The sequence below is a fragment of the Mixophyes fleayi genome, chromosome 12 (assembly GCF_038048845.1).
Source record: "Mixophyes fleayi isolate aMixFle1 chromosome 12, aMixFle1.hap1, whole genome shotgun sequence".
In the NCBI taxonomy this organism is placed as follows: domain Eukaryota; kingdom Metazoa; phylum Chordata; class Amphibia; order Anura; family Limnodynastidae; genus Mixophyes; species Mixophyes fleayi.
The window spans coordinates 29,366,868-29,393,125 of record NC_134413.1 but is presented as its reverse complement, the minus strand read 5'-3'; the positions used below and the strand labels follow the sequence as shown (position 1 = coordinate 29,393,125).

Genomic DNA, 26,258 nt, shown 5'->3' with positions numbered 1-26,258 from the left:
TGGTTTGAGACTTCATTCTAAAAGATCAGATCTCAGCTCTGTCAGTCTTTTCAGAAGATGGCACTTTTAATAGAAGTGCAGACCTTCATGAGCAGCTTCCACGCATTACTCCTGTAAGTTCATGGGACACTTAGTCTTAATAGCTTTACTATTTTTACCATTTGAACTCTTCAAGCTGGTGGAGTCAAAATTTCATATAGCTTTCATTTGACTACTTATACAGAGAGAAGAGTTTTGAAGCTGGAGGCTCTTATATAATTTTTCATGAAGACAGGACTGTTCTTCAGACAAAACCCTCTTTCCAGCTTAAGGTAGTTTCCAGATTACACTTAAATAAGGACTATTGTCATTTAGACTGTAAGCAACGGTCTGTTTACAGAAGAGGGGTGATCTCTTTTCTTGTTGGATTCTGGCAGGGCTTTGAGGACTTGTGTGAATATGATTCTAGCGTTCCACAAAACAAATGACCTTTTGGTCCTCTATGATGCCCACAAAATATGTTGTTCCACCTTTTTAGTCTGAGACTATTGTTAGATGATTACTTCAGTAATTTGACAGGCTTATTGGGGCATGGTAGTCTGTTTCTGAGAATGTAAGAGCACATTTTACTAGATCGGCAAGTGTCTCCTGGGTGTCTCAGCATTGGCCCTCGGCTGAGCAGCTGTATCGGGCAGCCACCTGGTTATCTGTCCATATGGCTTACTAAATAACAAATTTAATGTATTTGCGTCCAAAGATGCTAATTTCGGACAGAAGGTGCGACTTCGTCGTCTACCTTCTCATAGGGGCACTTTGGATCTTTGCCATAGTTCTAGTATCCCCCAATTAGATGATAAAGAAAATGGGATTTTTGTACTTGCATCAAATACTATTCTCTGAATACACTGGGGAACACTGGACACACATCATTCATGGTCTAACTCATCATAGTTCTCTCATTTACGATTTGGTTGATTGTTATAGAAGAACATTAGCTACCTTTCTTTCATCTCTATTCAGTCTTATGGGTCATGACCAGAAAAATAACTATTTTCCCAGCAAACCAAGGGATATAGAAAGGGGAGAAAGTCACACTTTGTGTAAGAGTTTTTAAAGTGTCCAAACTCCTGGCTGAACAATGAAACCCCCATGGTTCCAACCCCCAAATGGATTCAGAAAAAAAATATTTAACCTAAGTACAAAAAGAGGATTTTTAGACTTTTTAATACTTTTTACTTATTCCATTGGTGAACACCAGGTACATTGGGGTATAGTGTAGGGATTTCTGGCATAACATTGTTTTTATAAAATGCATACGCTATAATTACATTAAAACTGAAGTATAGATTCTTATTTTGCAATATACCAAGATATCGTGGTAGTTTTAATACTGACCCTCTGAAGCTCAGCATCTGGGTCTGGATGACCTTCTGCCAACAACCGCTGTCTGATTTCCTCCAACTCTTCTTTCTCTCGTTTCCGGTCCCGTTCATCTGCTTCCATCTCTTTTTCACGGTCCCTTAATCTTTTCTGGAGTGCACTACCTCTGCAGTGAGAAGGAAAGAATGTATGTTAGACATTGTGAACACATTGCACTACTACAGGTTCTCACTTCTTTCGGCAGTTAGTAGATGTGGCTGGGTATCTCTTAACCCACATGTGCAATGGGACATGTTTTAAGACTTGTGTTATTGTGTTTTGTGGGTAAAATGTGTAAATTAAATGTGCAAGGTGGCTGCAGGAAGCCCTAACCCTGCAGGAGTGATTGTGAGAGAAGATGATAAACAATATTCAGGCTAAAGCAACCCATTTCTACGTGCGAGGACTGGAGAACAACACTGCCGGACCCATTTCCTATAGAGCTTAATTGCCCCTAGGAAGCAAAGCAGCACTGCAAAGCCCAAAGAACACTGGCTGGAGCAGAAGAAGGACTCCTCAGGGTCCTATCCTCAGAGATTTAATTGGAGATAATTCTGCTTGGAAGAGGCACCACACGATGCGGACCCATGCCCTTGAATTAGTTTGATTAAATCTCCCAGCTGAGAAAGTGGTGCCAGGATAGAGAGTGTGCCAGAGTCCTACCCCCTCTGTGTGGGCATTAGTGGGAAAGCAATCCCCTCTGTCCCAAGCACATTTTTAGAAGTCCAAGATAAATGAAACAGCCTTAATCTCCCTGCACATGTGTAAAACCCAAGCATAGGGCAGCCCAATGTAAAACACGTGTATATCCAGTACCTCCAAGTGGGGTGTGTGACAGCTCTTAAGAGCTATTAATGAAAAATAAAAATTACAATTCTTAAAGATCCCACAAGATGCCAAAATCTGTTATATTCCTGTGACCTATAGATAAGAGCCAACACTCATGCATCCCGTAGCTGTGCTGTGTTGAACACGAGAAAGCTCTCTGCCTGCTACACTACAGTATTGATCCAAAGTGGGTAGTCAGGAGAAACCAGCCAGTCACCAACAAAGAAGTGCTGAAGCAACTGCACACACCACCCAAAAGCAAGTGGTTTCAGGTGCCGGTGAGACAGGCTGGTGGTGACAGTAATTCTCTTACAACTGAGGATAACATGGTGGTACACAGTTCAAACTTAGAAGTCAGTGCATACATCACCAAGAGTAATGGTCAACAACAGTAGGTTACTGGTGGAAAGACTAAACCCAATAAAATCAACCCCCCATTCCTCCCCCAACATGGTGGCAGAGTAAGAATCCTGCCATAGATGGTTATGCACTATTACCAAGGATTTCATGCAACACATGGGACAGATTCAAATATCACCTGTAATACTTTGGGTCATCTCTGTCATCATCATAATCTTCCAAAAATTCTTTCAATCTTTTAGCTTCTTTTGACTGTTAAGAAGAGTAATAGGGTCATTTATTGGGTTTAAATAAAAAGAGATTGCACATTATATATTTTTGGCTGGAAAATATACCATATCCCTGCGTTTTTCATCCTCTCGCTCGGCTTCCTTTTCATAATCCCTGGCTTTTTTCCTCTCTCTGATCTCCCAGTTTTTAAGACGCTAAAAACAAAGAAAAATGTGTTAAACTTGGCAGTGTATTTACTGCATAAAATAATATTTAAATAATAGTTCTTGATAGTCTGTGAAAGTTATTTGGAGTAAAACCATATTCAGTGTCTCACTGCATGTTACAGGTGAAATACTGCAATGTGTCGCAAGTAATCTTGAAACAAACAAGTGATTATCTTACAGCTATACTGCCACCTAGTATGGACATTTTAAGAACTTGGGTGATTTCCCCTAGTAAAAGCCAGAAGACTGCTCATTGCAGCTGGGGCTCTGTGTTACTTCTCATAGGGTGTATCTCGCTGCAGAGGTTATCATTGATCCTCTAACTCAGTCCCCAGTTCTGTCAACTCTGGGGCTCCTGGTAAGGGAAATCACTAAGTTAATAAAATGTATATGTTGAGTGCTACTGCAGCTTTAAGAGATGACCAAAATTATTAAACTTATGAGAAAGTCAAAGGTCCGATACTCAGAAACCCTGTCTTTCTACATAATCACCACCCACACATCAGTGCTCTCTTACAAGAGAAACCACTAGCACTGAATTTCAGTGTTAGAGAGGGTGATTTCTTCTATACACTAGGGCAGGATAGTTTAAAATAAAAAAAACGTGTGGGTACTTATCCTTTAAGTTGCTATTCTGTATGACTGGGTTGATAAGTTCAGACAGCAACCCCCTCACCCCACCGACAAACATTTACCTCTTGATATGCAGCTTCCTTTTCACGCAGCTTCCTTTCTAGCTTTCTCCGCTCATAAGCTTCCTCTTCATCTTCCTCTCGATCTCTCTTTTTATCTTTATCTCTGTCTCTTTCTCTGTCTCGTTCACGCTCTCTCTCACGTTCTCGCTCGCGCTCCCGCTCTCTCTCTCGGTCTCTGCTTTTTTCCCTGCAAAGAAACAAAATTATTATTAGGCATGCTCCAAGGAACATAAGTCTCATGTTAAATTGGGACACTCCTTCTGGACAGGAATGGTAGAATTAGTAACAACTTTCACTCTGAATGGAAAGATTGCAAGCACTTGTTCGATTTACTACCCATACACCACTTCTGTGTTTTCTCAATCTGAAGCTCTGCCGTTGCTGTTAGACTACAAATTTCTCTATGCCCTAATATTTGATTGTGCTTATTAGATAATAAATGCTTGCGGCCATCTTGTATTTCAACACTGGAGATCAGTGGAGTCATTAACCCAGTCACATAGCTGTACCTTGATCGACTACGGTCTTTACTGTGGTCTCTTGCGCGTTGTTCTCTTTCCTTATCACGATCTCGCTCTCTATCACGGTCCCTGTCTCGGTCCTTGTTTCTGTCACGGTCACGCTGTTCTCTCTCTTTCTCCTTCTCACGCTCTTTGTCTCGTTCCCGCTCCCGCTCTCTCCTCTCTCGCTCCCGTTCCCTCTCTCTTTCCCTCCTTTCTTTCTCGATTTCTTGCCTCTCCTTTTCTTTTTTGCCCTTCTCTTCTTCCAGTTTCTATAAAAACAGATAAAAAGTATTAATGCAAAATGTACAAAAACAAGGACTCAAAACAAAAAAGGAAAGGAATCAAAATGTATCCAAAAGAAAAAAAGGCACAAGACTAGATTCCGTGCAAGAAGTAAATAGCTACAAGGACCAGCAATCTCCAACCATGATTTCTAAGGGAGTCAGGGCTCAAGCTAAAGCAGCACTTCATATCTTGAGGAAAAACTAAAAGTACAAATACATATTGCTCTAACTATTGCTGTGGAGGTACAGTGACCACATAAAGTAGTTCGTACATACAGGAAAGTAAAAAATAAGCGAATCAAGTTGTTTCTGAACTTTATCGCCAATGATACAAACTAGCAGAGCATCATGGGAGACCTAACTCCCCATCGCACCATTACTATATAGATTATAAAATACCTAAAAAAAAATCTGTCACCTTATTGGATATTTGAAGAACTCCAACAACGCACAAACGTAACACCGATTTCCCACTCAACTAGCACATTATGGGTTCAGACCAAAGCCATGCAATCAGTGCTTTTAACAAGAGTAGAGGTATTTGAAACACTACAAATCCTAAATTCTCCTGTCTCCAGAGTCAGAACTGACCAATGCAGAGCACCAGGAGTTAAGTATCTCACAAACTACAGAGGTCATCATATTATTGGGTGAAGCGGAAACATTTTTAAAGTGAGAATTCATTAAATATCAACACTAGCTACATAACATTGCTAAATATCTAGCAAGGGAAACTAAAATACAAATATGAAATGCTGCTTTTGAGCTAAAAAAGAAAAGAATAAAAAAAAGAAAAAGAAAATGGCATGTGTACTAGCAGAAATTTTAAAACGCAGAGTACACGGTATGGGGCCAAGTTCTACTGGAAAAAGTTGGTGCACACATTAAATGCAATGGCAACATTTACCTACAGCAGGACTAGAAATGTCAACAAACTTACAAACGTTGGTTTAGCTCTTCACAGAATGACGCTAAACTTAGATACTGTCAGGAAGGTTGGAAATCGCTTGCGACATGGAATCTACAGGGAAGTATCCATTCGTTCCATAGCAATGACCAGAAATAATACCAATTATTTTAATGTGGGGGGAAATGTGTGTCTATGCACAGAGTACCTTGAACACATTGGAAATAAGACATCCACAGATCATATATTCATCCTTGTTAGCAATTGTTTTGAATTAACTTACAGATGATGTGCTAGGACATGGCTCTCCAACACGGGATTAACTTTGCCTATAAGCTATGATTCTGGGAGGAAGAGCAAGTACATTTTCAAAGACAGACAAGACCATTCTAGGTGCATAAATGTCTAAGCAGCACATAGTTTACACTTTCTGGCATTTAACAATACTTTATATCCCTTTAGTGTAATGTTTACAAAACATCACTGAAATAAAGATTAAATGTCAACTACAGCAACAATCTTTTTTTATGCATATTTTATTTTTTTAAATCAGAAAAAATGCATTAAAATAAAACTTTTAAAGACATCTTACCTTTACAAACAGCTGCATTTGGATCCAAGGGTGAAGAGGTTGTACAGGTAAGAAGGGATAGAGAATGGAAGGCATTCAAAGGCAAATGCATAGGGCCACAATGCAAAGGGATTAGCTCAGTGAGTTTTAGTGTTTAGCAAAGGCTACAGAAATGCCATGAAAAGCAAAGGAACGGGAAAAAGGTGAAGGTTTAAAGACAAAGTGCCTCACACAAAAAGGAGAATTCTAAACATAAAAATCGGTGTTAAAATATTTGCTGGAATAATTGTCATTTTGGTAGTTTATCTATAGAAACTTACCTCTTTCAGACATTAGAATTGATATGTTTATCTGCACCATAATAAACAATACTTACATTATATGCTCTAGATGATCCAAGTTTCATGTGATGACCCAATGTGTTTAATACAAGGATTTTAAGAATCCTAGGGAATAGGGGTCCTATTATGTACTTTTATAGGGAAAACACGGCTCTTTCCTCTGCCAAGCAAGAGCTCTATAGGTCTAGCCATATGCAATCATTTTTATATCTCAGTGGTCCACATTAATAGATTTGCACTTTGTATATTGAAAACAAAAATAAAGTAGTATTTGAAAAACAGAACAGATAGAACAAACAAAAAGATAGATAGTTAAAAAAGAAGAAAATCTTACCTTATGGTCTTCAGATTCATCAGTGCTGAAAATGGACACCCCCTACATTACTGATACTCTGACAGCCATAAGGAGGCCGCAGTGTTATTTTATACAACCCTAACACAAACATGCAAAGGTTCACTGTGCTCTACAATCCAGCCCTGGATATATCACAACAGAGCCTTTACCTTAATCCTATCTGCACCCCAATATAGCACAAAGGTCTTGCAAATAAATACCAAAAAAGTGCTTTCCTTACAATTTAAATCAATAAAATACAAGGCCCACAGGATAGCTGTGTTGTCAAGCATATATAGCGGTTTTTCATATAATTCACCCATGAAGTGTTCTGCAATATGAAACCAATTAAATTTTAACAACTGCTTTGGCTAAACTGGAAATGAAATAAAGCTGGACTCAGACATAAAAATATATTAAATTTATCAAGTAATTCCATATGTTATCACAATAAACTGATAACATGGAAACTAATCCTACAAAGTTTGCCACTATACAAAGCATCTTTCATGTGTCATAAGTGCCTATAGTAAATGCAAATTGAGGTTTATATAGACCTGCAGCATTCTTAAAGTGAAGGGATAAGAACAATAAGGTCACCAGCACTTGTAATAACAACGTACTGTACCAAAAGGCACATCCACCAACACAATGGGTTTATCAATATAGTATTATATAGCCAAGCCAGTTGCTGCTTTGCACATTTTTCAGAGGGGGTATCCGAAAAATATAGTAAAAAAACAGAAGCTCATACTTACATTCTTATTCCATGTTACTTTCCAAGCTGTGAGTTTCATCTTGCATTAGTCACCATATGATCTCTATCATAATGGTGGGGGTCAATGAATAGATTAGCTTTAAAGGGAATTTACAATTCTTCCATGCATCTTAACTGTGGCACATGTGGAAACCACTCATCTATTTTATTTCACTAAAAGCATGTAGAAAGCCTTTTACTCAATTAGCTCTTCAAAACAGTGAGGTGTGATGGTGTTAAGTGTATGACTATGTATGGTGGTGAGCTTATTTGACACAATCTTAAATGCTGTATAATTTGAAGATAACTAAGTAGGATTGTTTAGGTCTTTCTCATGGCAGAGCACAATAAGTTGATCATTTAATTGACAACTAAAATTTATTACATTGGTTCATACTCAACACTGATAATGAAACATATACCCCTGTGTCTCAATGTCTGCATTCATCTTCTCTGACATATGGGGATGATGCTTGTGCTACAAATATGTGCATCTTGGATCTGCAAAAAGCACAATTTCTTTCGAGGAAGAAAGGAAACAAAAACAAAGATTACCTTGTGCGTATCTCTGAATTTACTGATCTCGCGTGATATCAGGTCTCTCTTATCTTCCTCCATTTCTATTGCATTTATATCCTCCTGCTGTAAAATAATTATGAATATGTATTTAGTTTCATCAACAGTGCTCACTAGGATAAAAAAATAAAATGAACTCAAGGTGAAACAAAAACAAAAAATATCTCTATGGAAGACATTTCTGAAAAATGCCATATACAACCGTGCAAAAGACAAGTGTTGGAAACCATAGCAACCACAGGTTTGTATTTATATTCTAACATGCATTTGAAAAATTAATCTGATTGGCTGCTATTGGTTAAAGCATTCTAGTCCGCAACAACTTTCTGTGCATCAAGGCTAAATATGCTATGATGCTGAGCAATGGCCAATTCTGCCCATTCATCCATCCTTTAAGTGGACAGTGTACATTGACATTGTTATGGAATGGACTAATTCGCCCAAAACGCTTAATGATCAAGCTGTCTTACAATCTGAAGGCTACAGATCAACCAGAAAAGATTACTGTAGCATTCATACTTTCCAGGTGCAGGACTAAAGTATTAATCAATTAAATGAAAACAGCACATGCAACAATAAGGCTGAATTCAAAAAAATGTCCAATTTCTCATAATAGCTTTTTTTGGTGTTCTTTAAGGCATGTAAGCAGAGATGGCTGTCAATCAAACCACACTTAGAAGCCATGACTTCACGCATAAAGTTAAGGAGCTCTACTTACAGACAGTTCTTCCTTCTTATCTTTTCTTTTCTTTTTATGGTGAGCATCAGAATCCAGAGCCGGAGCATTCAGCTCACCAGAATACTCTTTTATTAGGACATCAATAGCACTTCTAATGATTGTATCCCTTCTCTTTGTCTCCTCATCAAGATCATCTTCATCATCAGCTGTTGATTCAGGTCGGGTAGTCTAAAGTGTACAGAAAAATCTTCTAAAAAACAGGCTTATTTTATGCTATTTTACTACAGCCTCTCATTTAAAATCAGTCACACTGTTTTAAAATAAAAAAAAATAAAAATGATTTGGATAGGTAAATATCCATTCAATTATACATATTTCGGCTGCTGTGACCGAGACCTTCAGATTTTACCACTACTCTCCTCCTTTAACAATACAATTTCACAGATCTCAAAACAAAAGTGTGAAGACGCTGCATTATTGTCAAATTAAGTAGTAAAACAAACAGGGGCCAAATAGTACAGGGATAGAATGAATATATAAAAACCTAATTTGGCACCCACCCCATTGGAGGTCCTTCTGTTTGCCTTCCACTCATCCAGCTGGGCTTTAGTTTTCGCATCAACTTTAACTAGCAGCTTCTTCTCCCCAATCTCTAGATCATGGAGTAACCGTAGTGCTCGCAAAGTAGATTCCGGTTCTTTATATTCACAAAACCCGAAAGCTGGATAAAAAGAAAATGAAGCAATAACTCACAATTCTAACAATAGCAGGTATTCTTATATATTTCTCTTCCTGCCATTGGGGGACACTGCGAGACATTGGGCTATAGTAGTGGGTCCTGGAGTCTTGTCACTTTATCAACATCTTTGATCTTTACTCTCCTCCCCTACTATGCCCCTCCTCTCCTGTAGTTACCTCAGTTTCTTTAAAGTGACTAAGAGCAAAGGTCACTTCGGTACAGGCTCCTGCCTATACAGAGTTAGATTTAGAATATTCACGGTTTTATTTTTTTTCTCCCTATAGGTGTAGCGCGGGGCACGAACCGAAGACCCAGGTGAGCGAGTCAATAGGACTCTTTGCTCTGCTCTCTCCGGGTCCCGCATCAGGTAAGCAGAAGCTTTGCTCACTTACAGGGGCACAGTGACCACTGGTCATATTATAAGAGAAACAAGCCCACATAAGTCGGGAACAGCAGCAGTGCCCGCGACCGTAGCTCTATTGTCGGACAGGGGAGTGAAGCTGCAACAGCCTCTCCTCCCCGTCAGTGACTCATGCCGGTAAGCCCCTCTCAGTTCCGCGCTCGTCCCCTAGACAACGAGCAGCAAGGGGGGCTATAACAGCACTTGCACTCTCTAGGAGGCAAGGCAGCTGTATTATACGGCGCACGCACCTGGGCACAGTAAATATAGTGTGCGCTGAGCAGACACCCGGAGGCCATCTTGCTAGAGGCACAGGAAGTCGGGAACAGCCAAAAACGGGGGTGGGAGGAGTTCAAGAACGGACTTCCTTCCTCCCATTCATTTCCTACCGCAATCAGAGGACATTTCTCACGTGGAGATACCAGGAGAACATCGTACAACACATTGCCCAACTCTGCCTCTCCACAGCTGCAGTGCATATACTGTCTGGTATCGTTACAGGCTTTGACCCAATTAAGCAATTGCAGGGGGATTGTTGCGTTTACTGTGGTTGTGACTTTTAAATTACTACCTTTCACATACAGGACTGTATTACCTATTGTTGGGGAAGTGTGCTTTCTATTATAGCACTACCTAGTATAGAGATTCGGTAGATTCCTATCTGAACAGCCAGCAAATTTCTATAAGATTTTATGGGGCATATTCAATTGTTGGTGATCTAGCCAAAATTCTCGCGGTGCGTGCACTATTACCGCCATTACGGTAATAGTGCACGTAAATACCGGTATTACGGTATTTTCTCACTGGATTTCAGCTCGCGGCTCAGGGAGCTTACTATTACCGTAATACTGGTAATAATTTTCCGCGCCGGAACCGCGGACAATTGAATATGCCCCTAAGAACTGGTTCTATTATCTGCTTGCTTAAAAAGGATGGCTGAGCAGGGGACAACAATAAGCAAGGGACACTCTGTATCTACTGTGTTATATTATACCTCTACCAAGTGCAATACCAAAATAGCTGTTGGACAGACAGACCAGGACGCTCTGTGCGCAGCCTGTAGCGCTGGCGCCCAAGTGTGGCACAACCCAACCCAGGAAGTGTCTACAGCAGTGGAGGAACCACTTTGGGTACGATCCCTGTCAACAGCCATGGAAAGAATAACTAGTGTGCTGCTACGGGAAGAGGTGCGTGAACAAGCTTCTCCATACACCCTAACATACAGTCAGGCTGACGAGGCCACAGTTTCACAGGCTGAGGCTGCTCACAAGGAGGATAGATTGTTATCTATTACTCACAGGGGCAAAAGGATTATCCCTGATATGGTATTAGACTGGGATCAGGACTCAGATCACTCCTCAGCAGAGAAAGGGGAGTTAGATTTAGATACAGAGGAGGAAGCTCGTCACGACGCTGATGCTGCCTCAGCACATAGTATTGATAGCCTAATTCTAGGCATCAGGCATACTTTAGGGTTTGCTGAGCCTGAACCCACGGCCCCTTCAGGAGTTTCCTTATTTAAGACCAAGGCACAACTAGCAACTTTCTACAGTCCCCAGAAATGTTAGAAATAATAGCTGAAGCTTGGTAAACAATTCATGATGCCAGGCAGGTTCAAGTCTCTTTACCCCCTGCCACCAGAGGACTCTATTAAATGGGAGACTTTACCTAGCTCTCCGCTCAGACTATACTGCAGTTGGCAGTCTGTTTATACCTAATATGGCCATAGCTTTGGCGAACAAGGCCATCCATCTATGGACTGAAAGGTTGGTGAGGGGACTACAGGAAAACACACCTCGTACGGAGCTCCTAACATTAGCAGAGCATGTACTAGAGACGTCTGAATACGTAGCGAACGCAGCCATGGACGCTGTGCCTGTTAACGCTAAGTCCTCGGCACTAATTATTGCGGCCCGGCGTAGCCTATGGTTACAGTCGTGGACAGTAGATGCCTATTCCATGAGAGCCTTAGAAAACTTACCTTTTGATGGGGTGACTCTTCGGCTCAGAGCTAGAAAAGGTTATACAGGAGGCCACGGGAGGAAAAAGCACCTCCCTTTCCACCGTAAATATTAGACCCCAGCAGGGTAGATTTTGGTCCTATCGGAATTTTGGGCGAGGCAGGGGGGACTTGCCAAGAGGCTAGAACACTGCTCCCAGGGGAGCGTTCATCAGAGGCAGAGGGGACAGAGGCACCGCTAGGCGAAGATCCTCGCGACCAGCGAACAAGACCACTGCTCGACAGAGCCCCTCCGGGGGAAACACAGGTGGGGGCGTCTTCTTCGATTCAGAGATCAATGGTGGGCATCTACCACAAATCTTTGGATTCGAGGAATCGTGTCCCGAGGCTACGTCATAGACCTGGCCCAGTTCCCCAAACAGAGGATCACCAGATCACAGGGCGTATTGTCATAAGAAAACAGGACAACAAACCTAAGCTTTACTGCAGTACCATAAAAGATACAGAGGAGCAAGCCACCCATTTAGCCAAATGTGGTAATTTTAGAATGGTCATTGCTTGTGGCTCAGTATTTCTACTTATGGATTGTTAATAACTTCTAGCCCAGTGGTGGGCAAGCTCAGTCCTCAAGGGCTACCAACAGTTCATGTTTTTAGGATTTCTTTAATCATGCACAGCTGAGTTAATCTATTTGGCTGGGTCAGTAATTATCCCAGCTGTTTCTACAGACAGAAATCCTAAAAACATGAACTGTTGGTAGCCCTTGAGGACTGAGTTTGCCCACCACTGTTCTAGCCTTTCCCAGGCAGATGTGAGCATGCTGTAAACATTTGTTTTTATTACTTTTATTTTAATAAAAATGGTTTTGTATTTTCTGTATCTCAATTTATCACCTTTATATTCAATTAGCATTGCAATTCAAACTATTTACGAATGTCCCGTGTGTTCTTAAAGAGTTAATAAGCCAGATTTTATTTTATAATGCTACATTTAAGTCAAGGGATTGTTTAGTTTACAGTAACCGATAAAAATAAAGCTGCAATTAGTTTGGGATCAAACAGTAACTAAAGATTTAGTTCAGAAAAAAGGGGGAATAGGTTGCGCTTCCTCCACACATGTTAAGCAGCCAAAAAGGAACCTGAGATTGAATGGGAGACCCCTAAGACTCCCAAAAGATAGATTGATATAGAAATAGACTTATGTGCAATCATTTGGAGTCTGATTCAATACTTGTTTTAATTGTTGGTACTGCATCACATGTATGTAATTGTATTGTATTCACAATAACAGTTTATGCTGTTCTGTTCCGGCCGGAACACATTGTTCACACAGTTCTATCTATATTAAACTGATTTCATACCTCTTTACAAGCGCCCAGAACCTGTCTATTTCTGTATAAAGATTTAGTTCAGCCTGAATCATTACTGGAAGAATTGGGTGTTTAACAATGAGCACGATATTTAATTTTGGGCGATTTTAGTAATTTTTATATAAACAAGGTGGTTGTGTTGATCATCCCTTTCATACCCACACATCACGCACACCTAGGTGTGCTTGGTCGTGACGGTTACTGACCAGATATCGCCACAACCACTAAATGCAAAGGTAGCATCAAGATTCAGTAATCAAGAAGAGGAGTAGCACACATTCCAAACCTATTTATATAGGTTCAATTTATCATGGCAATGGACACATTCTTGTATTGTATACAGCTTTACATGCATTGGTTCTAGGATTTAAGATAAACTAGCATTTAACAAATACTACTACTGAATTTAAATAGAAGAAATAAATGAAAGGGCGTACATACCACACTTACCTTGAAGCTTCCCAGATGCCCCTTGCACTCGTTTCCAGCTTAAGACCAAACCACATTTCTATAAAACAAGAGGAGGGGGAAAAAACAAAAAAAAACATAGTATGTGTGCCACCAAATGCTTTTTAAGGGATAGATGCATTGTATAAACTATGGGCTTGTACAGTCATTAACAAATTCATCAGCGTATGAGGAACACTATCTATTCTCATTGAATGGACCAAAAACACAAGCAGCTGTATTCAGGATTTGACCAGCGTCTAAACAGTATAGGTAAAGTATTCCTCCTAGCAGTCTATAGATCACTATTTTGAGGAGTGGAGAATGCAGTGCATGGCATTGCAGGTGAATGTCGCGATAACATAACTTATTTGTCTAAATTATTATTTATCAGTAAGTGAAAGCAATTAAAGTTGCACTACCACCTATGGAAATTTTTACCAACATGCCCCTACCCAGAGCTCTGCGAGTTGCTACATGCAGCCATTTGTCCGGGGCCTCCTTTCCTCTTACAGCCCAGACGAAAACTAATGGAAGGACGGCTTGTAATTTATGGTCAAACTTACAAAACCCCCTTTCTACAACTCTATTTTAACCCCCTCTTCCATCCTTAGACTCCTTAATGCTCTATGTAGTGTCAGGGTGTTACTGTCTGGCAATCATACTTAATTACCAGACAAGAACTTCTAAGGGGCACCATTGTTTAAAAGAGAGGACTTCCTACTTTAAAACGAGGGTACTCCTGAGTCTCTGGGTGCTAAGCGAGGGATATTGAGCAGTGTTAGTGCCCTGCTAGCACCTGGTTCTTTAGATTTGCTTCTGTAATGTAGGGTTGAGCTTCAAATGCTCAGACTAAATTGTGCACAAAGGCAATTAAATTATAACTGGACTCTTTTCCCACCCCCAACGAGGAATTCACATTCCCATGATTGATAAGGATAAGAGCGACTTTAGTTGTAAATGTGGAGAACGAGTCACACTCGTCCTTAGCACAGAAAGAGGCAAAACTAAATTAATTCACCAGTTCTGTATTATGGTAAGAAGGTTGGGCACATTAGAAATATCTTTTGCACAGATGGTAGCGCAACTTTAAGTTACATTGAGTCTTCAAGGGCACCAAAAATTACGTCTCAACTGCCATTTTATTTATAGACAAAAGTTTTGCAGTTTTTTTCAACTTGCAAGGCAGGCAGTGCATTACTGCTCCAGTATTCACCCCAGAAAATGTTGCTAGGTAGGTGGCATTAAAAAAAAGTAGCTGGAGGAGGTTATTGCCCTCACTCATTATTTATAAAGACTCTGGAGATTATTGCTCACTTGCTGGCTACACTTTTTTTTTTATAATTAATTTTTTTCATGTCTGGCAGCAGAACCTGTCTGGGCTGACTACCTGGTCTGGCCAGTGGTCTAACACACACTGCTGGCTGCAGTGCTCACACAGTGCTTATTAGAATAAGATAAAAAATGGTTTGTGCTATAATATAATGGGACTCCTTCAGACAGAGCCCGGTGGCAAGTAAAAACAGCCAGGGAAATAGGTCCTTGGGAAAACACTGTGCTCAAATAATAGGGGAGACACTGGTCTAATGTACATCAGAAATTAATAGATGAAAAAAATTAATTTTATATAAAGTCATAAAAAAAAAAAAAGAAAAAAAAAAAGAAAAAAAAAAAAAAAAGTTAGCATTCACAAGAAGCTATGTACTGAAGAAAAATTACCCATCAACTCACCCACTGAAGCATTATAACTGCTTGCAAAGAGCATGTGAACCAAAAAGGTCTTTCTTCTTTCTTAATTGAAATAATGGATAAGTGGAAAAATTTATCTGGCCCGGTTTGTTTCTCCAACAACCCATATTGCCAGGTTATTTAATGTACTAATGAAAAATTGATTTGGGCGTCAATTTTGTTTGGATGCTTTTTACAAAACTATGTTAACAGTGATTGCTAATTACATGCTTTCAAAGTTATATATGTTATATACTAAACTTGTGTATACGGTAAATATCTGCAAGTACACCACCCTCTCCCATCAGTAACAGAAAGCAATCTGACACCTTATATTCACGTGTGCTTCCTTAAATTCTTTGATCCAATCACAGTTGTCTGCATTTGTAATATTCCCCATGACTAAGCCGATACGGCGAAACGTACGTCGGGTCACGTGTGACGCATGACGTCACAAACCCGGAAGTGAGCAGCCGGTTAGCGGTGATTAGCCGCGACTGCACTACGCTTCACTACAGTTTTCCTATGCTATTAGCAATTTTGCATTAGATGCCTAGAATCAAGACCCCAATAGGGATTTAAGAATAGTCTTAATGGGAATACCTACGTGCAGTATTAGCACATAATTAGAAGTGCGGCACTTAGAAGGGAGCTCTGCTGCCAATATATATCATATATGAGATTACTCAATGCAGCGTTCATGAGTCCATGATATTAATAGATGCATTCTCTAGAAAGACCCATTAGTGGTATCAATGGGTTTTTGATTATACATCCTATCATTGCTATATAGAATTTGAATGCACTTTAATATTGCCAAGCTAACAAAGGTAGCTAATGAGTATCACATATATATAGGTCCTATGACCAAAAGGATACTCTCTTTCCCACTATAAGACTACATGAAATTCCAAAGGTCTCATGCTATTATGATTCTAAATCATATATTACTACAGAGATATGAACCTCATTTGATCTTTGAAGTGTATGCAGTATAATAAATGAGAGCTGACAAAATGTATCATTGGATATGTAAAATAAAGAAATAAAATGATACAGTGTCCATATTAATGGATATTACTCTCACACAATAATAATATTAGTTGTTATAAACAACTGACTAACAGGCCGCCCAGGAAGGGTTCTCTATTTTTATTCTTGACACTTTTTTTCACTCCTCTATATTTTAACTTATAATTCGCCGACTCTACTGATGCCTGGTTCTTTTAAAATAATTCCTAATAAAGTTTGTTTTTATACTTTCTATAAGACTGGAGAGCCTTATTACCCAATCCTTTTTAGGTGACCTCTTGTCAGCACTTGTGTTATTTAGTTATAACCTTTTTTGGTAAGAGCACCCCCTCTAAACCAACCTTCTAATTATTTTATGAGGTTGTAGGAATGAGGAAGTCTTGACCCTAGAGCGAGATGCAACTATTTCTTTTGTATTATTCCCGCAAGTTTGATTTTTACATTTCATATAGTGTATGTCCTACAGTGTATAAATAGGACATGCCATCTTTGCTTCATTTCCTCTGCCAGAAGGGGTCTAATTGCGTTGAAAGCATGCAATATTTTCCTATACAATTAAACACCTTAATTCAGTAGCTTTCCCACCACAAAAGTGTTTTCATCTCAAAGCTAAAAACACAAAAATGCCACAAAATCATTAAGACAGTTAGTTGTGTGAGTAACACAATGAAAATAGTTTATGCTACCATAGAAACCAACATAATTTAATTACCATTAGCAGTTTGCAGCTTTACACTATAATAAAGATGCTTTCTGAAGCAAATGGTCAACAAATATCTGTACATTTTTTAAATGTAACATTTTGAAAGTAATAAAATATTCCTACCGCTAACAGCTGCCTGATGAGCATGTCTGAGGCTTTTTCAGCAATATTTCCAACAAAAACAGTAGTAGTTGGACCACTGTTCTCATCATTTTCTTTATTTTTAAGACCCATTAAGTCTTTTCGAGGTCCCAGATGTTTTCCAACCATAGGTACTGTTGGTAATAAAACCTGTTTAGGGAAGACAAACTAAGATAAATTAAAAGATATTTTGAATTGGGGGAAAGAATAGCACTGCAAGAGTTAATTACTTACAAGCTAATATTACCCAACACCAGGTTTTTCATTGGCCATAAACAATATAGAAAAAGGTACCATTTATTTACACACGATTATTAAACTAGTTATTTGCTGCTGGGAAAAGAGAACAGTGTTATTATCTGCAATAGTTCTGGTCTGTCAACCAGTTTAAGGCAGCACTATAATGCTGCTGTAGAGCGGCACACGTAGATTCAAACTTGTTCCCACTATACAGTCAGGTCCATAAATATTGGGACATCGACAATTCTCATATTTTGGGCTCTATACACCAAATGCAAATGTCACACCTAGAATCAACTCCAGACCTTTTACCTGCTTAATTGATGATGAAAAAACGAGGGAATAGCCCACACGTCCATGAAATAGCTTTTGAGTCGATTGTCCCATTACTGTTAGTCCCTTAAAAAGTGGGAGGCACATATAGAAACCGTTGTAATCACCTGATTTGGATGTAAATACCCTCAAAGCTGAAAGTCTGCAGTTAAAGCACATCTTGTTTGTTTCATTTCAAATCCATTGTGGTGGTGTATAGAGCCCAAAATATGAGAATTCTGTAGATGTCCCAATATTTATGGACCTGACTGTATGTGGCTCTAAGATGCAACGGTATTCTAAAGTCAGTGCTGCCCAAAACAGAAAAGTTTATTTTACAAAACAGTCCAGTAAAAGGTTCCCTTAAATTAAGTAGTAGGATCTTAATTCCAGCTTCTCCCAAATAGAAATATGGATCAATGCCACACAGTTGAATCTGTTGTAATACCAAATAATGCCATAATAGGTGAAATGCAAGGCTTTAAAATCATAACATATATGCACTAATAAATGTGCTTAATCAAGCAGACTCTGGGCGCGTTGGCAGCCCCCAAGCCTCTTTGGGTAACATGCCGTCCTATCCTAGTTCCATGATGGGGGTTATGCAGATATAGAGCAGTTTCTTGGCACATGCATGCAGCTTGGACCTCTACTCATCACCTTCGTGCTGCATGGCTTTATCAGGCAAGATAGATTTGACAAAGCAGCTCTAATCAAAGCTTTAAAGTTGGTACGTAGGATTTGCTACTATGGAGAGAGCAGAGTAGTGCCAAATATATCTGTAGGGCTGTTATATTGCAAAATAAGAAGAAAAAAATAAAATAATATATATATATATATATATATATATATATATATATATATATATATATATATATATATATATATATGTATATATATATATATATATATATATATATATATATATATATATACACACACACACACACAAAAACAGTACTTCAGCCACGAGAGAAGGATAAAAGGGATAGGTATAAAGGATAAAATGGATAGGTATGGCAGGTCACTTAAAAATTACATACAAACCTACTGTCAAGGGACAAATCAATTACAAATAAGTCTATTGATTACGTTTGTTATGAAAAAGGAGTTGAACAGTCGGTGCTAAGACGGAAACAAAATTAAGAAGAGAGATTTACAGGAAGCTGCAAGATAATGTATTGTAAATATGGTTGAATCAAGAAACTAATCAGAATTTTAAGGCAGTATCCAAAATAGACTGGTGTGAGAAAGATACTTACAGTTGGTCCGGGAGCCATTAAACTCATTGGTACAGGAATCATTGGAGTCCCTAGAAAAAGTAAATGCATTCAATTGTACCTTTAACATTAGTGATGCGTTAAATACAATAAAAGAACAATTCTTTCAAATGTCTTAAAAACTTCAAAACCTCAACTAATCATATTATCACTATTCGTTATTTGATATTATGCGTTGCATTTTATGTTTTTGAGTCTGTAAAAAGTGCTCTATATTGAAATATATTGCCAATTTTGAAAATTGGCAATATGTTAGATAGGTGCTTAGTTACCATGTACCATCCATTTACATAAGCTTACGTTTATTGCTTCTAAGATCATACGACGAATAATACTGCAGGATAATGTTAAGCAAAATATATAACTGTATAATATTCTGACAAGTGGATGGCTTGGATATATTTCTTTCTAATTCTTATATGCAATAACATCTATGGAAAGCAAACTTCACGAGATAAAATCCACTTACCAGGAGGCGGTGGGAAGCCTGGAAACTGTGGAGGAGGAATGCCAGGAGGGAGAGTTGGAATCCCCATGGGGGGTCGGTTTAGATGTGGTGGGTAGGACATATTTACAGTAGCAACCTGGTGAACAATGCAGAATAAAGAATTGTAAGTATGGATTGAGTGACAAAATAACAGCTATTACTATTAATAGTAGTACTACTAATCTGCATTCATTGGCTGCATTATAGAAAAGGAGCACTTTCACGATGTTCTTATAAACGTGTGAGATTACATACTAAGGTCCATTCCTTAATGCAGAACCGCTTAAATTCATTGTTATTTCTCATCAAATTATTGAGTTAAAGAACCAGTAGACCTAAATTACGCTGCCTTAAACATAACAGCTTCTAATAACATTCACAATGTATGTAAAACTTATGTGCTCAGGATTGAAGTGCGAGATATTATCCTACACACAGCATACACCCTGTAAATCCCACTCAGCCTTTCACATCCACCCTTTGCAGAAAATGGCTCAGAAAATAGCTTGCAAATGTCAATACAAGACTGAGCCAAACATTACACATACAATACAGAGCAAAAGTTTTAGGCAGGTGTGGCAAAAATGCTGCAAAGCAGAATGTGAAAAAACAAACACAAAACAATCTATTTTTAAAAAAAAAAAATGATCAAGTAAACAAATAAACCAAGTAATAACAATACAAAGTTCTTTTAAAATACTGTATATTTGATATATTCAATTTAAATGACTTGACAGTGTCACCAATCATGGCATAGCATACTACATACAAATCACAACAAACTGCAAAAGAAACGACAATGAAGTTAAAAAGTTACAATGGTTGGCAATTGCTTTGCCTGATTTGAATGAGCCTACACATTAGGTTTATTGAACTCCTTAAAAAGAAAGAAGTTTTGCAGCTTTGTCAGTACTCATATCTGAGTTTTGACTGCACCGACCCAAATGTGAAAAATATTCTTTCTAGTGCAGCGGATGATGCTACAGCTGTTAAGCTGGGTACACACTACAGAAATTTCGACCAACGTTTTATGCCGAGCGATTTTACATGTGATCGATGGTCCGATCGCTCGGTCCATGGACTGCATACACACTATCCTTGTTTTGGACGATAAAGGGAAGAGCGGACGTCCCTTTAGCGACTTTTTACAGCCATGTTGTCGTGAGCAATGACTAATTTCATACTCACTGTTGTGGATCGGTCGGACGTTTAAACACACTACACAGCGGAAACGAGATTGGAACGAAAATATTAAACGGTGCGACCAACCAAATGAGGCTATAATCGTCCATTTGGGCAGACTTTCGACCATCGTGTCACTGCACACACTGACCCGACTTTTGAACGAGCGGTCGTATGTCGGCTGTTTGAGCCGATTATTGGACGAAAACAGTGTAGTGTGTACCCAGCTTTAGCAATTGCTCTACTGCTACCATGATAATTTCGTTACCAGCTACGATTTATGAACCAATGTGCATTTTCCTCCAATCTATTGGTGCCACTGTTGACACAACATTGTAATCAAACAAGAGGTCATTAAACGGGGTTGCTTTTACAGTGATAAGTTACTTCTTTCAACTGTCCTTTCTCTCTGGAATTATCTGTATCTTGTCTATTGCCTGTACCTCTTTGTATCACGAGTCATAATTAAATTAGGACAGCAAGCAATAGTCATAGATACAAAACTTTTATTAGTAGAGCAGCTAATGAAAGGTCATTAAAAGCTTGTTAAAACCCTGGATTTTTTTTAATGGTGATTTAAATCAATGATTTTTTTTAAAAAAATCATGCGATTTAAATCAAGTTGATTTAAATTGGCACACCCTGCTGCAAAGAATGAATGAATCACATTTTGGTACCAAAATCTCCTGGGGCCAACGGATGTCCCCAAACTAGGTTTGGGGACATCTGATGATCTTAACATTTCCCCCTATCCCTGTCTCAGTGGGAAATCATTTACTCCAACATATCTGTGGTATCAAAGTGCACTAATCACATAGAAATGCTGCTAAAGCTGATCGCACCTATCTCACCCCAGCTTGTCTTCAAAAGATTTGGCCTAGCCATTCTAAATATTGCTGGCGCGGGTGTGGAGCTGTAGGCGATTTACTTCTTCTGTTCTGGTCATGTCCTGCTATTCAACCACTGTCAAGAAATATTTGAACTAGCTCAATCGGTGACCTCCATATCGTTAATCCTAACCCTCTTATGGCCCTCCTACATCTTTACCCTGAACAATTACCTAAACATTAAAGATATGTTAAGGAGCACATTTTGATAGCTACAAGGGCAGCGATAGCGCAGCTTTGGAGGCAGCCATCCCCCCCTATACTTCACAAGGTGATTGCAAAAATCCACTTTAGCTTTCGCATGGAGACACTTGATGCCCCGCATTCTATGTCATTGTCCTCTCCTATTGTTAAATGGATGCCATGGCATATATTTAAAACAGACGGCGAGGGTTCCAAACTTATCCACCTTACTGATTCATCTTGCCCCATGGACCCACAATCATCAAACCCATCAATGGCGCTTAACCAGGACAACCCTTCCTCAATAACCCCTAATTCCTTGTCTAACTAGCTCTGCAAAGTGTGTATTGTTTTTAAGGTTTATAGGTTAGATATAAGATGTTATGTCTGCTCCACATCTTGTACCCCCCTTCCTACCCCTTTCTTATTTCTGTACCCTCCCCGCCTGAAACTTTTAAAATTCAATTAAAAAAAATTGAGTTATAGATTGCTCTTCTGATTATTCACTTTGCATTTTGTGAATTGATAAATAAAAAAACTATTAACACTCCTATTTTTTAAAGCATTTTTACTTTGCAGCATTTTTTTCACACATGCCTTAAACTTTTGTACAGTATTGTACATCGGTGAAAATATATTCAAAACTTTTATAGAAGGGAACTTATCCTTTCAAGCCGGCACTCGTACTGATGTGGGGTAGGTACTTTGTGATGATGGGGAGGTCTAAAGATAATACTCCGCCACTTTAACCAATATACAAAGTGTGCAGATTCTGGCCTGTTGGCCATATAACAATGTACTGCAAATTTTCTTACTTATTTAATCCATCTATGGCTTGTTTGTCAGATAAACACCATCATAAGTATCAACAGACCTTGGGTATTCACAAATATATTTTGATAGCAATGTAATTCAAATCACAATGACTTTCACTGCCAAAGGCCCATTTAAACTCTCAATTGATTGCCATTTCATTGATTGTTTTATAATGATAACTAACTCAAATATACCAAAGTATCCCAATAAGGAATTAGTCTATAGCAATATACAGTAGTTCTCCAAAGTTTGGGGATTTATGGTTGGCAAATCCTGCGTCAAAGATACCGTAATAACGGTAATTACACACACTATTATCGGAATGATGGTAATATTGCGCAAGCCGCGTTACTTTTCTGAGTAACGCCAACAACTGAATATGCCCCCTGATGTTCATTTGCAGTCTAAACATTTTCAACTCTTATTCTTCCTTTCTCAATGTTATCCATGATCCTTTTCACATTTATGCTATGGTGCTGGATTTCACATTTTGTAATACAGGTGCTAACTGTGACTATGCATTATTGCATTTCCTATTGTCTTTTAAAACAAGAGAACACTAATAAAATGTAAAAAGTTTTGAATAAATGCAACATTTTTTATTATTGGTTTCATTTTGTTATTTAATATAATTCGTAATAGAATTGGTACAGTTTATGGCCAATACTGTACCTAAATAAATCAGAAATAGGGAACACCTTCACAGTATATAGTTTATTATTGGGGGGTGTGTGCAAGTTTTAGCTGACAATATAGATATTTCTCTAATATATAGCCAACCATGTTGGTTATTTCTGCTATGTATGTCTAGGAATGGTAACTAATCTGCACAATAGTTCTGGAAACCTGATATTTGTCAGCAAATTATGTCTGGTAAAGGGAGATTCACAGTGCAATGCATGATTAGCAATAGTATGGGCTACCTGTACAATACATGTCTGTTGATGGGGTGGGTATCCTAAGAATAATATAATGTGTGCAGAGGACAAGATTTGAAGGGTAGGCGAATGACAGCCATATTTGGCCACTAATGCACTATATTATGCTGTCTCATAGATGCACGAGTCCTTGTGGGGGAGAAAAAATAAATATATATAAATATATATATATATATATATATATACACACACATACAAAAACAAACATACACGCACCTCCAAATAAAACCACACCCACTTTTTTACACACCTGATGACCCATGTGAGGTTGGTCACTCGCCAAAAAAAGAATCTGGTCACACATTTCAGAAAGGGGGAGTATTCAAATTGTTTCTACTGGGAAAAAAATCGATCAGTGGTTTATATTGCACCAGGAAAAAAGGGATTTACGTTATTTTGATGCCCTCCAAGCAGAAAAGAGATTTCAAAAGCAAATTGTTCAAATAATTGTACTGACTGATGTATTGATATTGGAAAAAGCGCAAGGGGGGGGGGGGAAAAAAGAACAAAGAAAACAAAATGTCATCTGTGACTAACTATAATTTGTGCATTTCATATTTTCCAGTTATATTTTCAGCAAATCATTGGACTTCCAAAGAATGAAAGCTATGCATACTATAATAGGCCCAAACTGTGAAAAAGGGAGGGGGAAAAAAAACAAGTATTAATCTCACTCCCAGTTTCAAGCTTAACATTTTGTCATTTGTTTTTCCCAAACAAATATAATGTATTTAAGGAACAGTAACCTCAAAACTTTTATCTGCTTAACTGAACAGCACAGAGGAATGTGTATAATATTCTTTCACTCTTTTAGGCCGGTCAAGAGCATATTCACACGCCAATGATATTAAGTGACAAACCAATTCTCCTGTATTGCAAGAAGAATACCGCACTACAATAAGATTAAACCAGAGACTTCTGGACAAATTTATATGGACTATGGGGAAGAGAACACAAAGAATGTTCCCTTCTCTCCTAAAAGGCAAGCACTACAAGTAAATAAGGCAGCGCCATCATAGAAACTAAAGTCACAAAAGCCATTTAAACGCATTTATCACTCATTGTTTGCATTAGACAAATAGAAACGGAACATAGAAAAACTACAGGAGTAGAGTCCCTTTATTATTTCAACAGCAATAACCACTAAGAAACACTTGGCTTTCTAATACTGGCTAAATAAGATTTTTTTTTTACTTTTTATTTTGAACAAACATGAATTATAATAACATTACATTTTAATCTTAAAGTAAATAAACATTTTTTTTATCTATTATTACATTAACTATATTAAAAATCAGTTAACCGTTTTCAGTTTTTAAAAGATAAATGAATCTTAATATAAAGTAATATTGTTTAATTAGGATGTAGGAAGGGTAGACGAGGGAAGGGGGGGGGTCTACAGGAGAACAAGTGTAAAGTCAAATGGAATTAATAAAGCTTACTAAAAAAGTAAATGAGTTATTGAGGGTTATGCAATATCAAAAATAGCCTTAAATCATTCTTTACTGTATTTTATTAGCAGTCAATGATAACGCTTACATATCAAATCTATTTTAACCCCCTGAAATGGCCTATCTACATTAATTTATTGTAAATAACGGTATGGGTTTATCCCTAATAAATAAGTGAAAGCAATTGAAGTCAAGAAGCTTCCACTGACTACAAACATAATCAGTTTGTACAATCTGGTCTGACAATACACCTATATGTAGAGTTATCAGACTAGGCCTTCAGTGAGTCTAGCTGACAAATTGTATTCTCAGAATGGAATGCATGCAAGAGCATTTTAATGAGGAAATAGTATTGTCAAAAATCAGAACAAAAACAAGAGGTTCAGTTTTGCTGCTCTCTCTTACATGAGTACAATGTGAAGCTTGCCATACCCACATCTGAACCCACTCAGTCGATTACCTGGATCTGTGCAGTTTGGTTGTGCGCAGATCTGAACATATAGCATCAGGAATCCTTAAGACAATGAAATGTTGCCTACCTTTACATATTAATTCTCCTTTCAAACTAATTCTTAAGACTTTAATTTGTAAAAAAAAATAGAAAAAGAAAAATAAGGGGGCCGAACAGCCTTAATATTTCCTGCTAGAATACAACATTTAGGGAGAATTCAATTGGCCACGTTACTTTTGAAAGTAACGCAACCAAAAATTATTACGGTTCATACGGTAATTTAAACACGGATTTCTGCTCCGTAATAGTGTGCAGGCTGTGTTACTTTGAAGAGTTACACATATCTGTGGGCAGCATGGTGCTTAGTGGTTAGCACTTCTACCTCAGAGCACTGGGGTCACGAGTTTGATTCTGACCATGGCCTTATCTGTGTGGAGTTTGTATGTTCTCCCCGTGTTTGCATGTGTTTCTTCTGGTTTCCTCCCACACTCCAAAAACATACTAGTAGGTTAATTGGCTGCTATTAAATTCCCCTTAGTCTCTCTTGGTATGTGTATATTAGGGGATTTAGATTGTAATCTCCAATGGGGCAGGTACTGATGTCAATGAGTTCTCTGCAGCGCTGCGGAATTAGTAGTGCTATATAAATAGACGATGATGAAGTGTAATGTGGCCAAGTGAATCCCCCCCCCCCCCGTAAAAGCAAAAGAAAATAAACATGCATGGGTAAAGGGATTTTTTTCCCCTCTTCAAGGGGTTTTAGATATTTGCCCACTACATGCTAGTCATGTCGCCCTCCACGACTATGCCTCAATCATTGCAATTGCAATGGGATGAGTGTG

General features: G+C 38.4%; 1 protein-coding gene across 6 annotated transcripts in view; it reads right to left on the bottom strand.

The window, feature by feature from the left end:
* The window catches only part of RBM25 (RNA binding motif protein 25), a 38,904-nt gene that overhangs the window by 9,877 nt on the left and 2,769 nt on the right, over positions 1 to 26,258 (bottom strand). The window contains exons 2-14 of one of the 6 annotated variants that reach the window (XM_075193350.1): positions 23,765 to 23,850; positions 19,491 to 19,605; positions 19,004 to 19,053; positions 17,172 to 17,357; positions 13,589 to 13,646; positions 9,231 to 9,391; positions 8,710 to 8,898; positions 7,971 to 8,057; positions 4,228 to 4,490; positions 3,719 to 3,905; positions 2,922 to 3,011; positions 2,765 to 2,838; positions 1,375 to 1,525 (exon numbers count right to left, since the gene is read on the bottom strand). In XM_075193350.1, the coding sequence (XP_075049451.1) occupies positions 1,375 to 1,525; positions 2,765 to 2,838; positions 2,922 to 3,011; positions 3,719 to 3,905; positions 4,228 to 4,490; positions 7,971 to 8,057; positions 8,710 to 8,898; positions 9,231 to 9,391; positions 13,589 to 13,646; positions 17,172 to 17,357; positions 19,004 to 19,053; positions 19,491 to 19,605; positions 23,765 to 23,818 (1,665 nt within the window). In that variant the 5' untranslated portion in view covers positions 23,819 to 23,850. Of the gene's footprint in view, positions 1 to 1,374; positions 1,526 to 2,764; positions 2,839 to 2,921; positions 3,012 to 3,718; positions 3,906 to 4,227; positions 4,491 to 7,970; positions 8,058 to 8,709; positions 8,899 to 9,230; positions 9,392 to 13,579; positions 13,647 to 17,171; positions 17,358 to 19,003; positions 19,054 to 19,490; positions 19,606 to 23,764; positions 23,851 to 26,258 lie in introns of all 6 variants that reach the window. The other 5 variants (XM_075193348.1, XM_075193351.1, XM_075193352.1 and 2 more) reach the window with 5 other exon arrangements.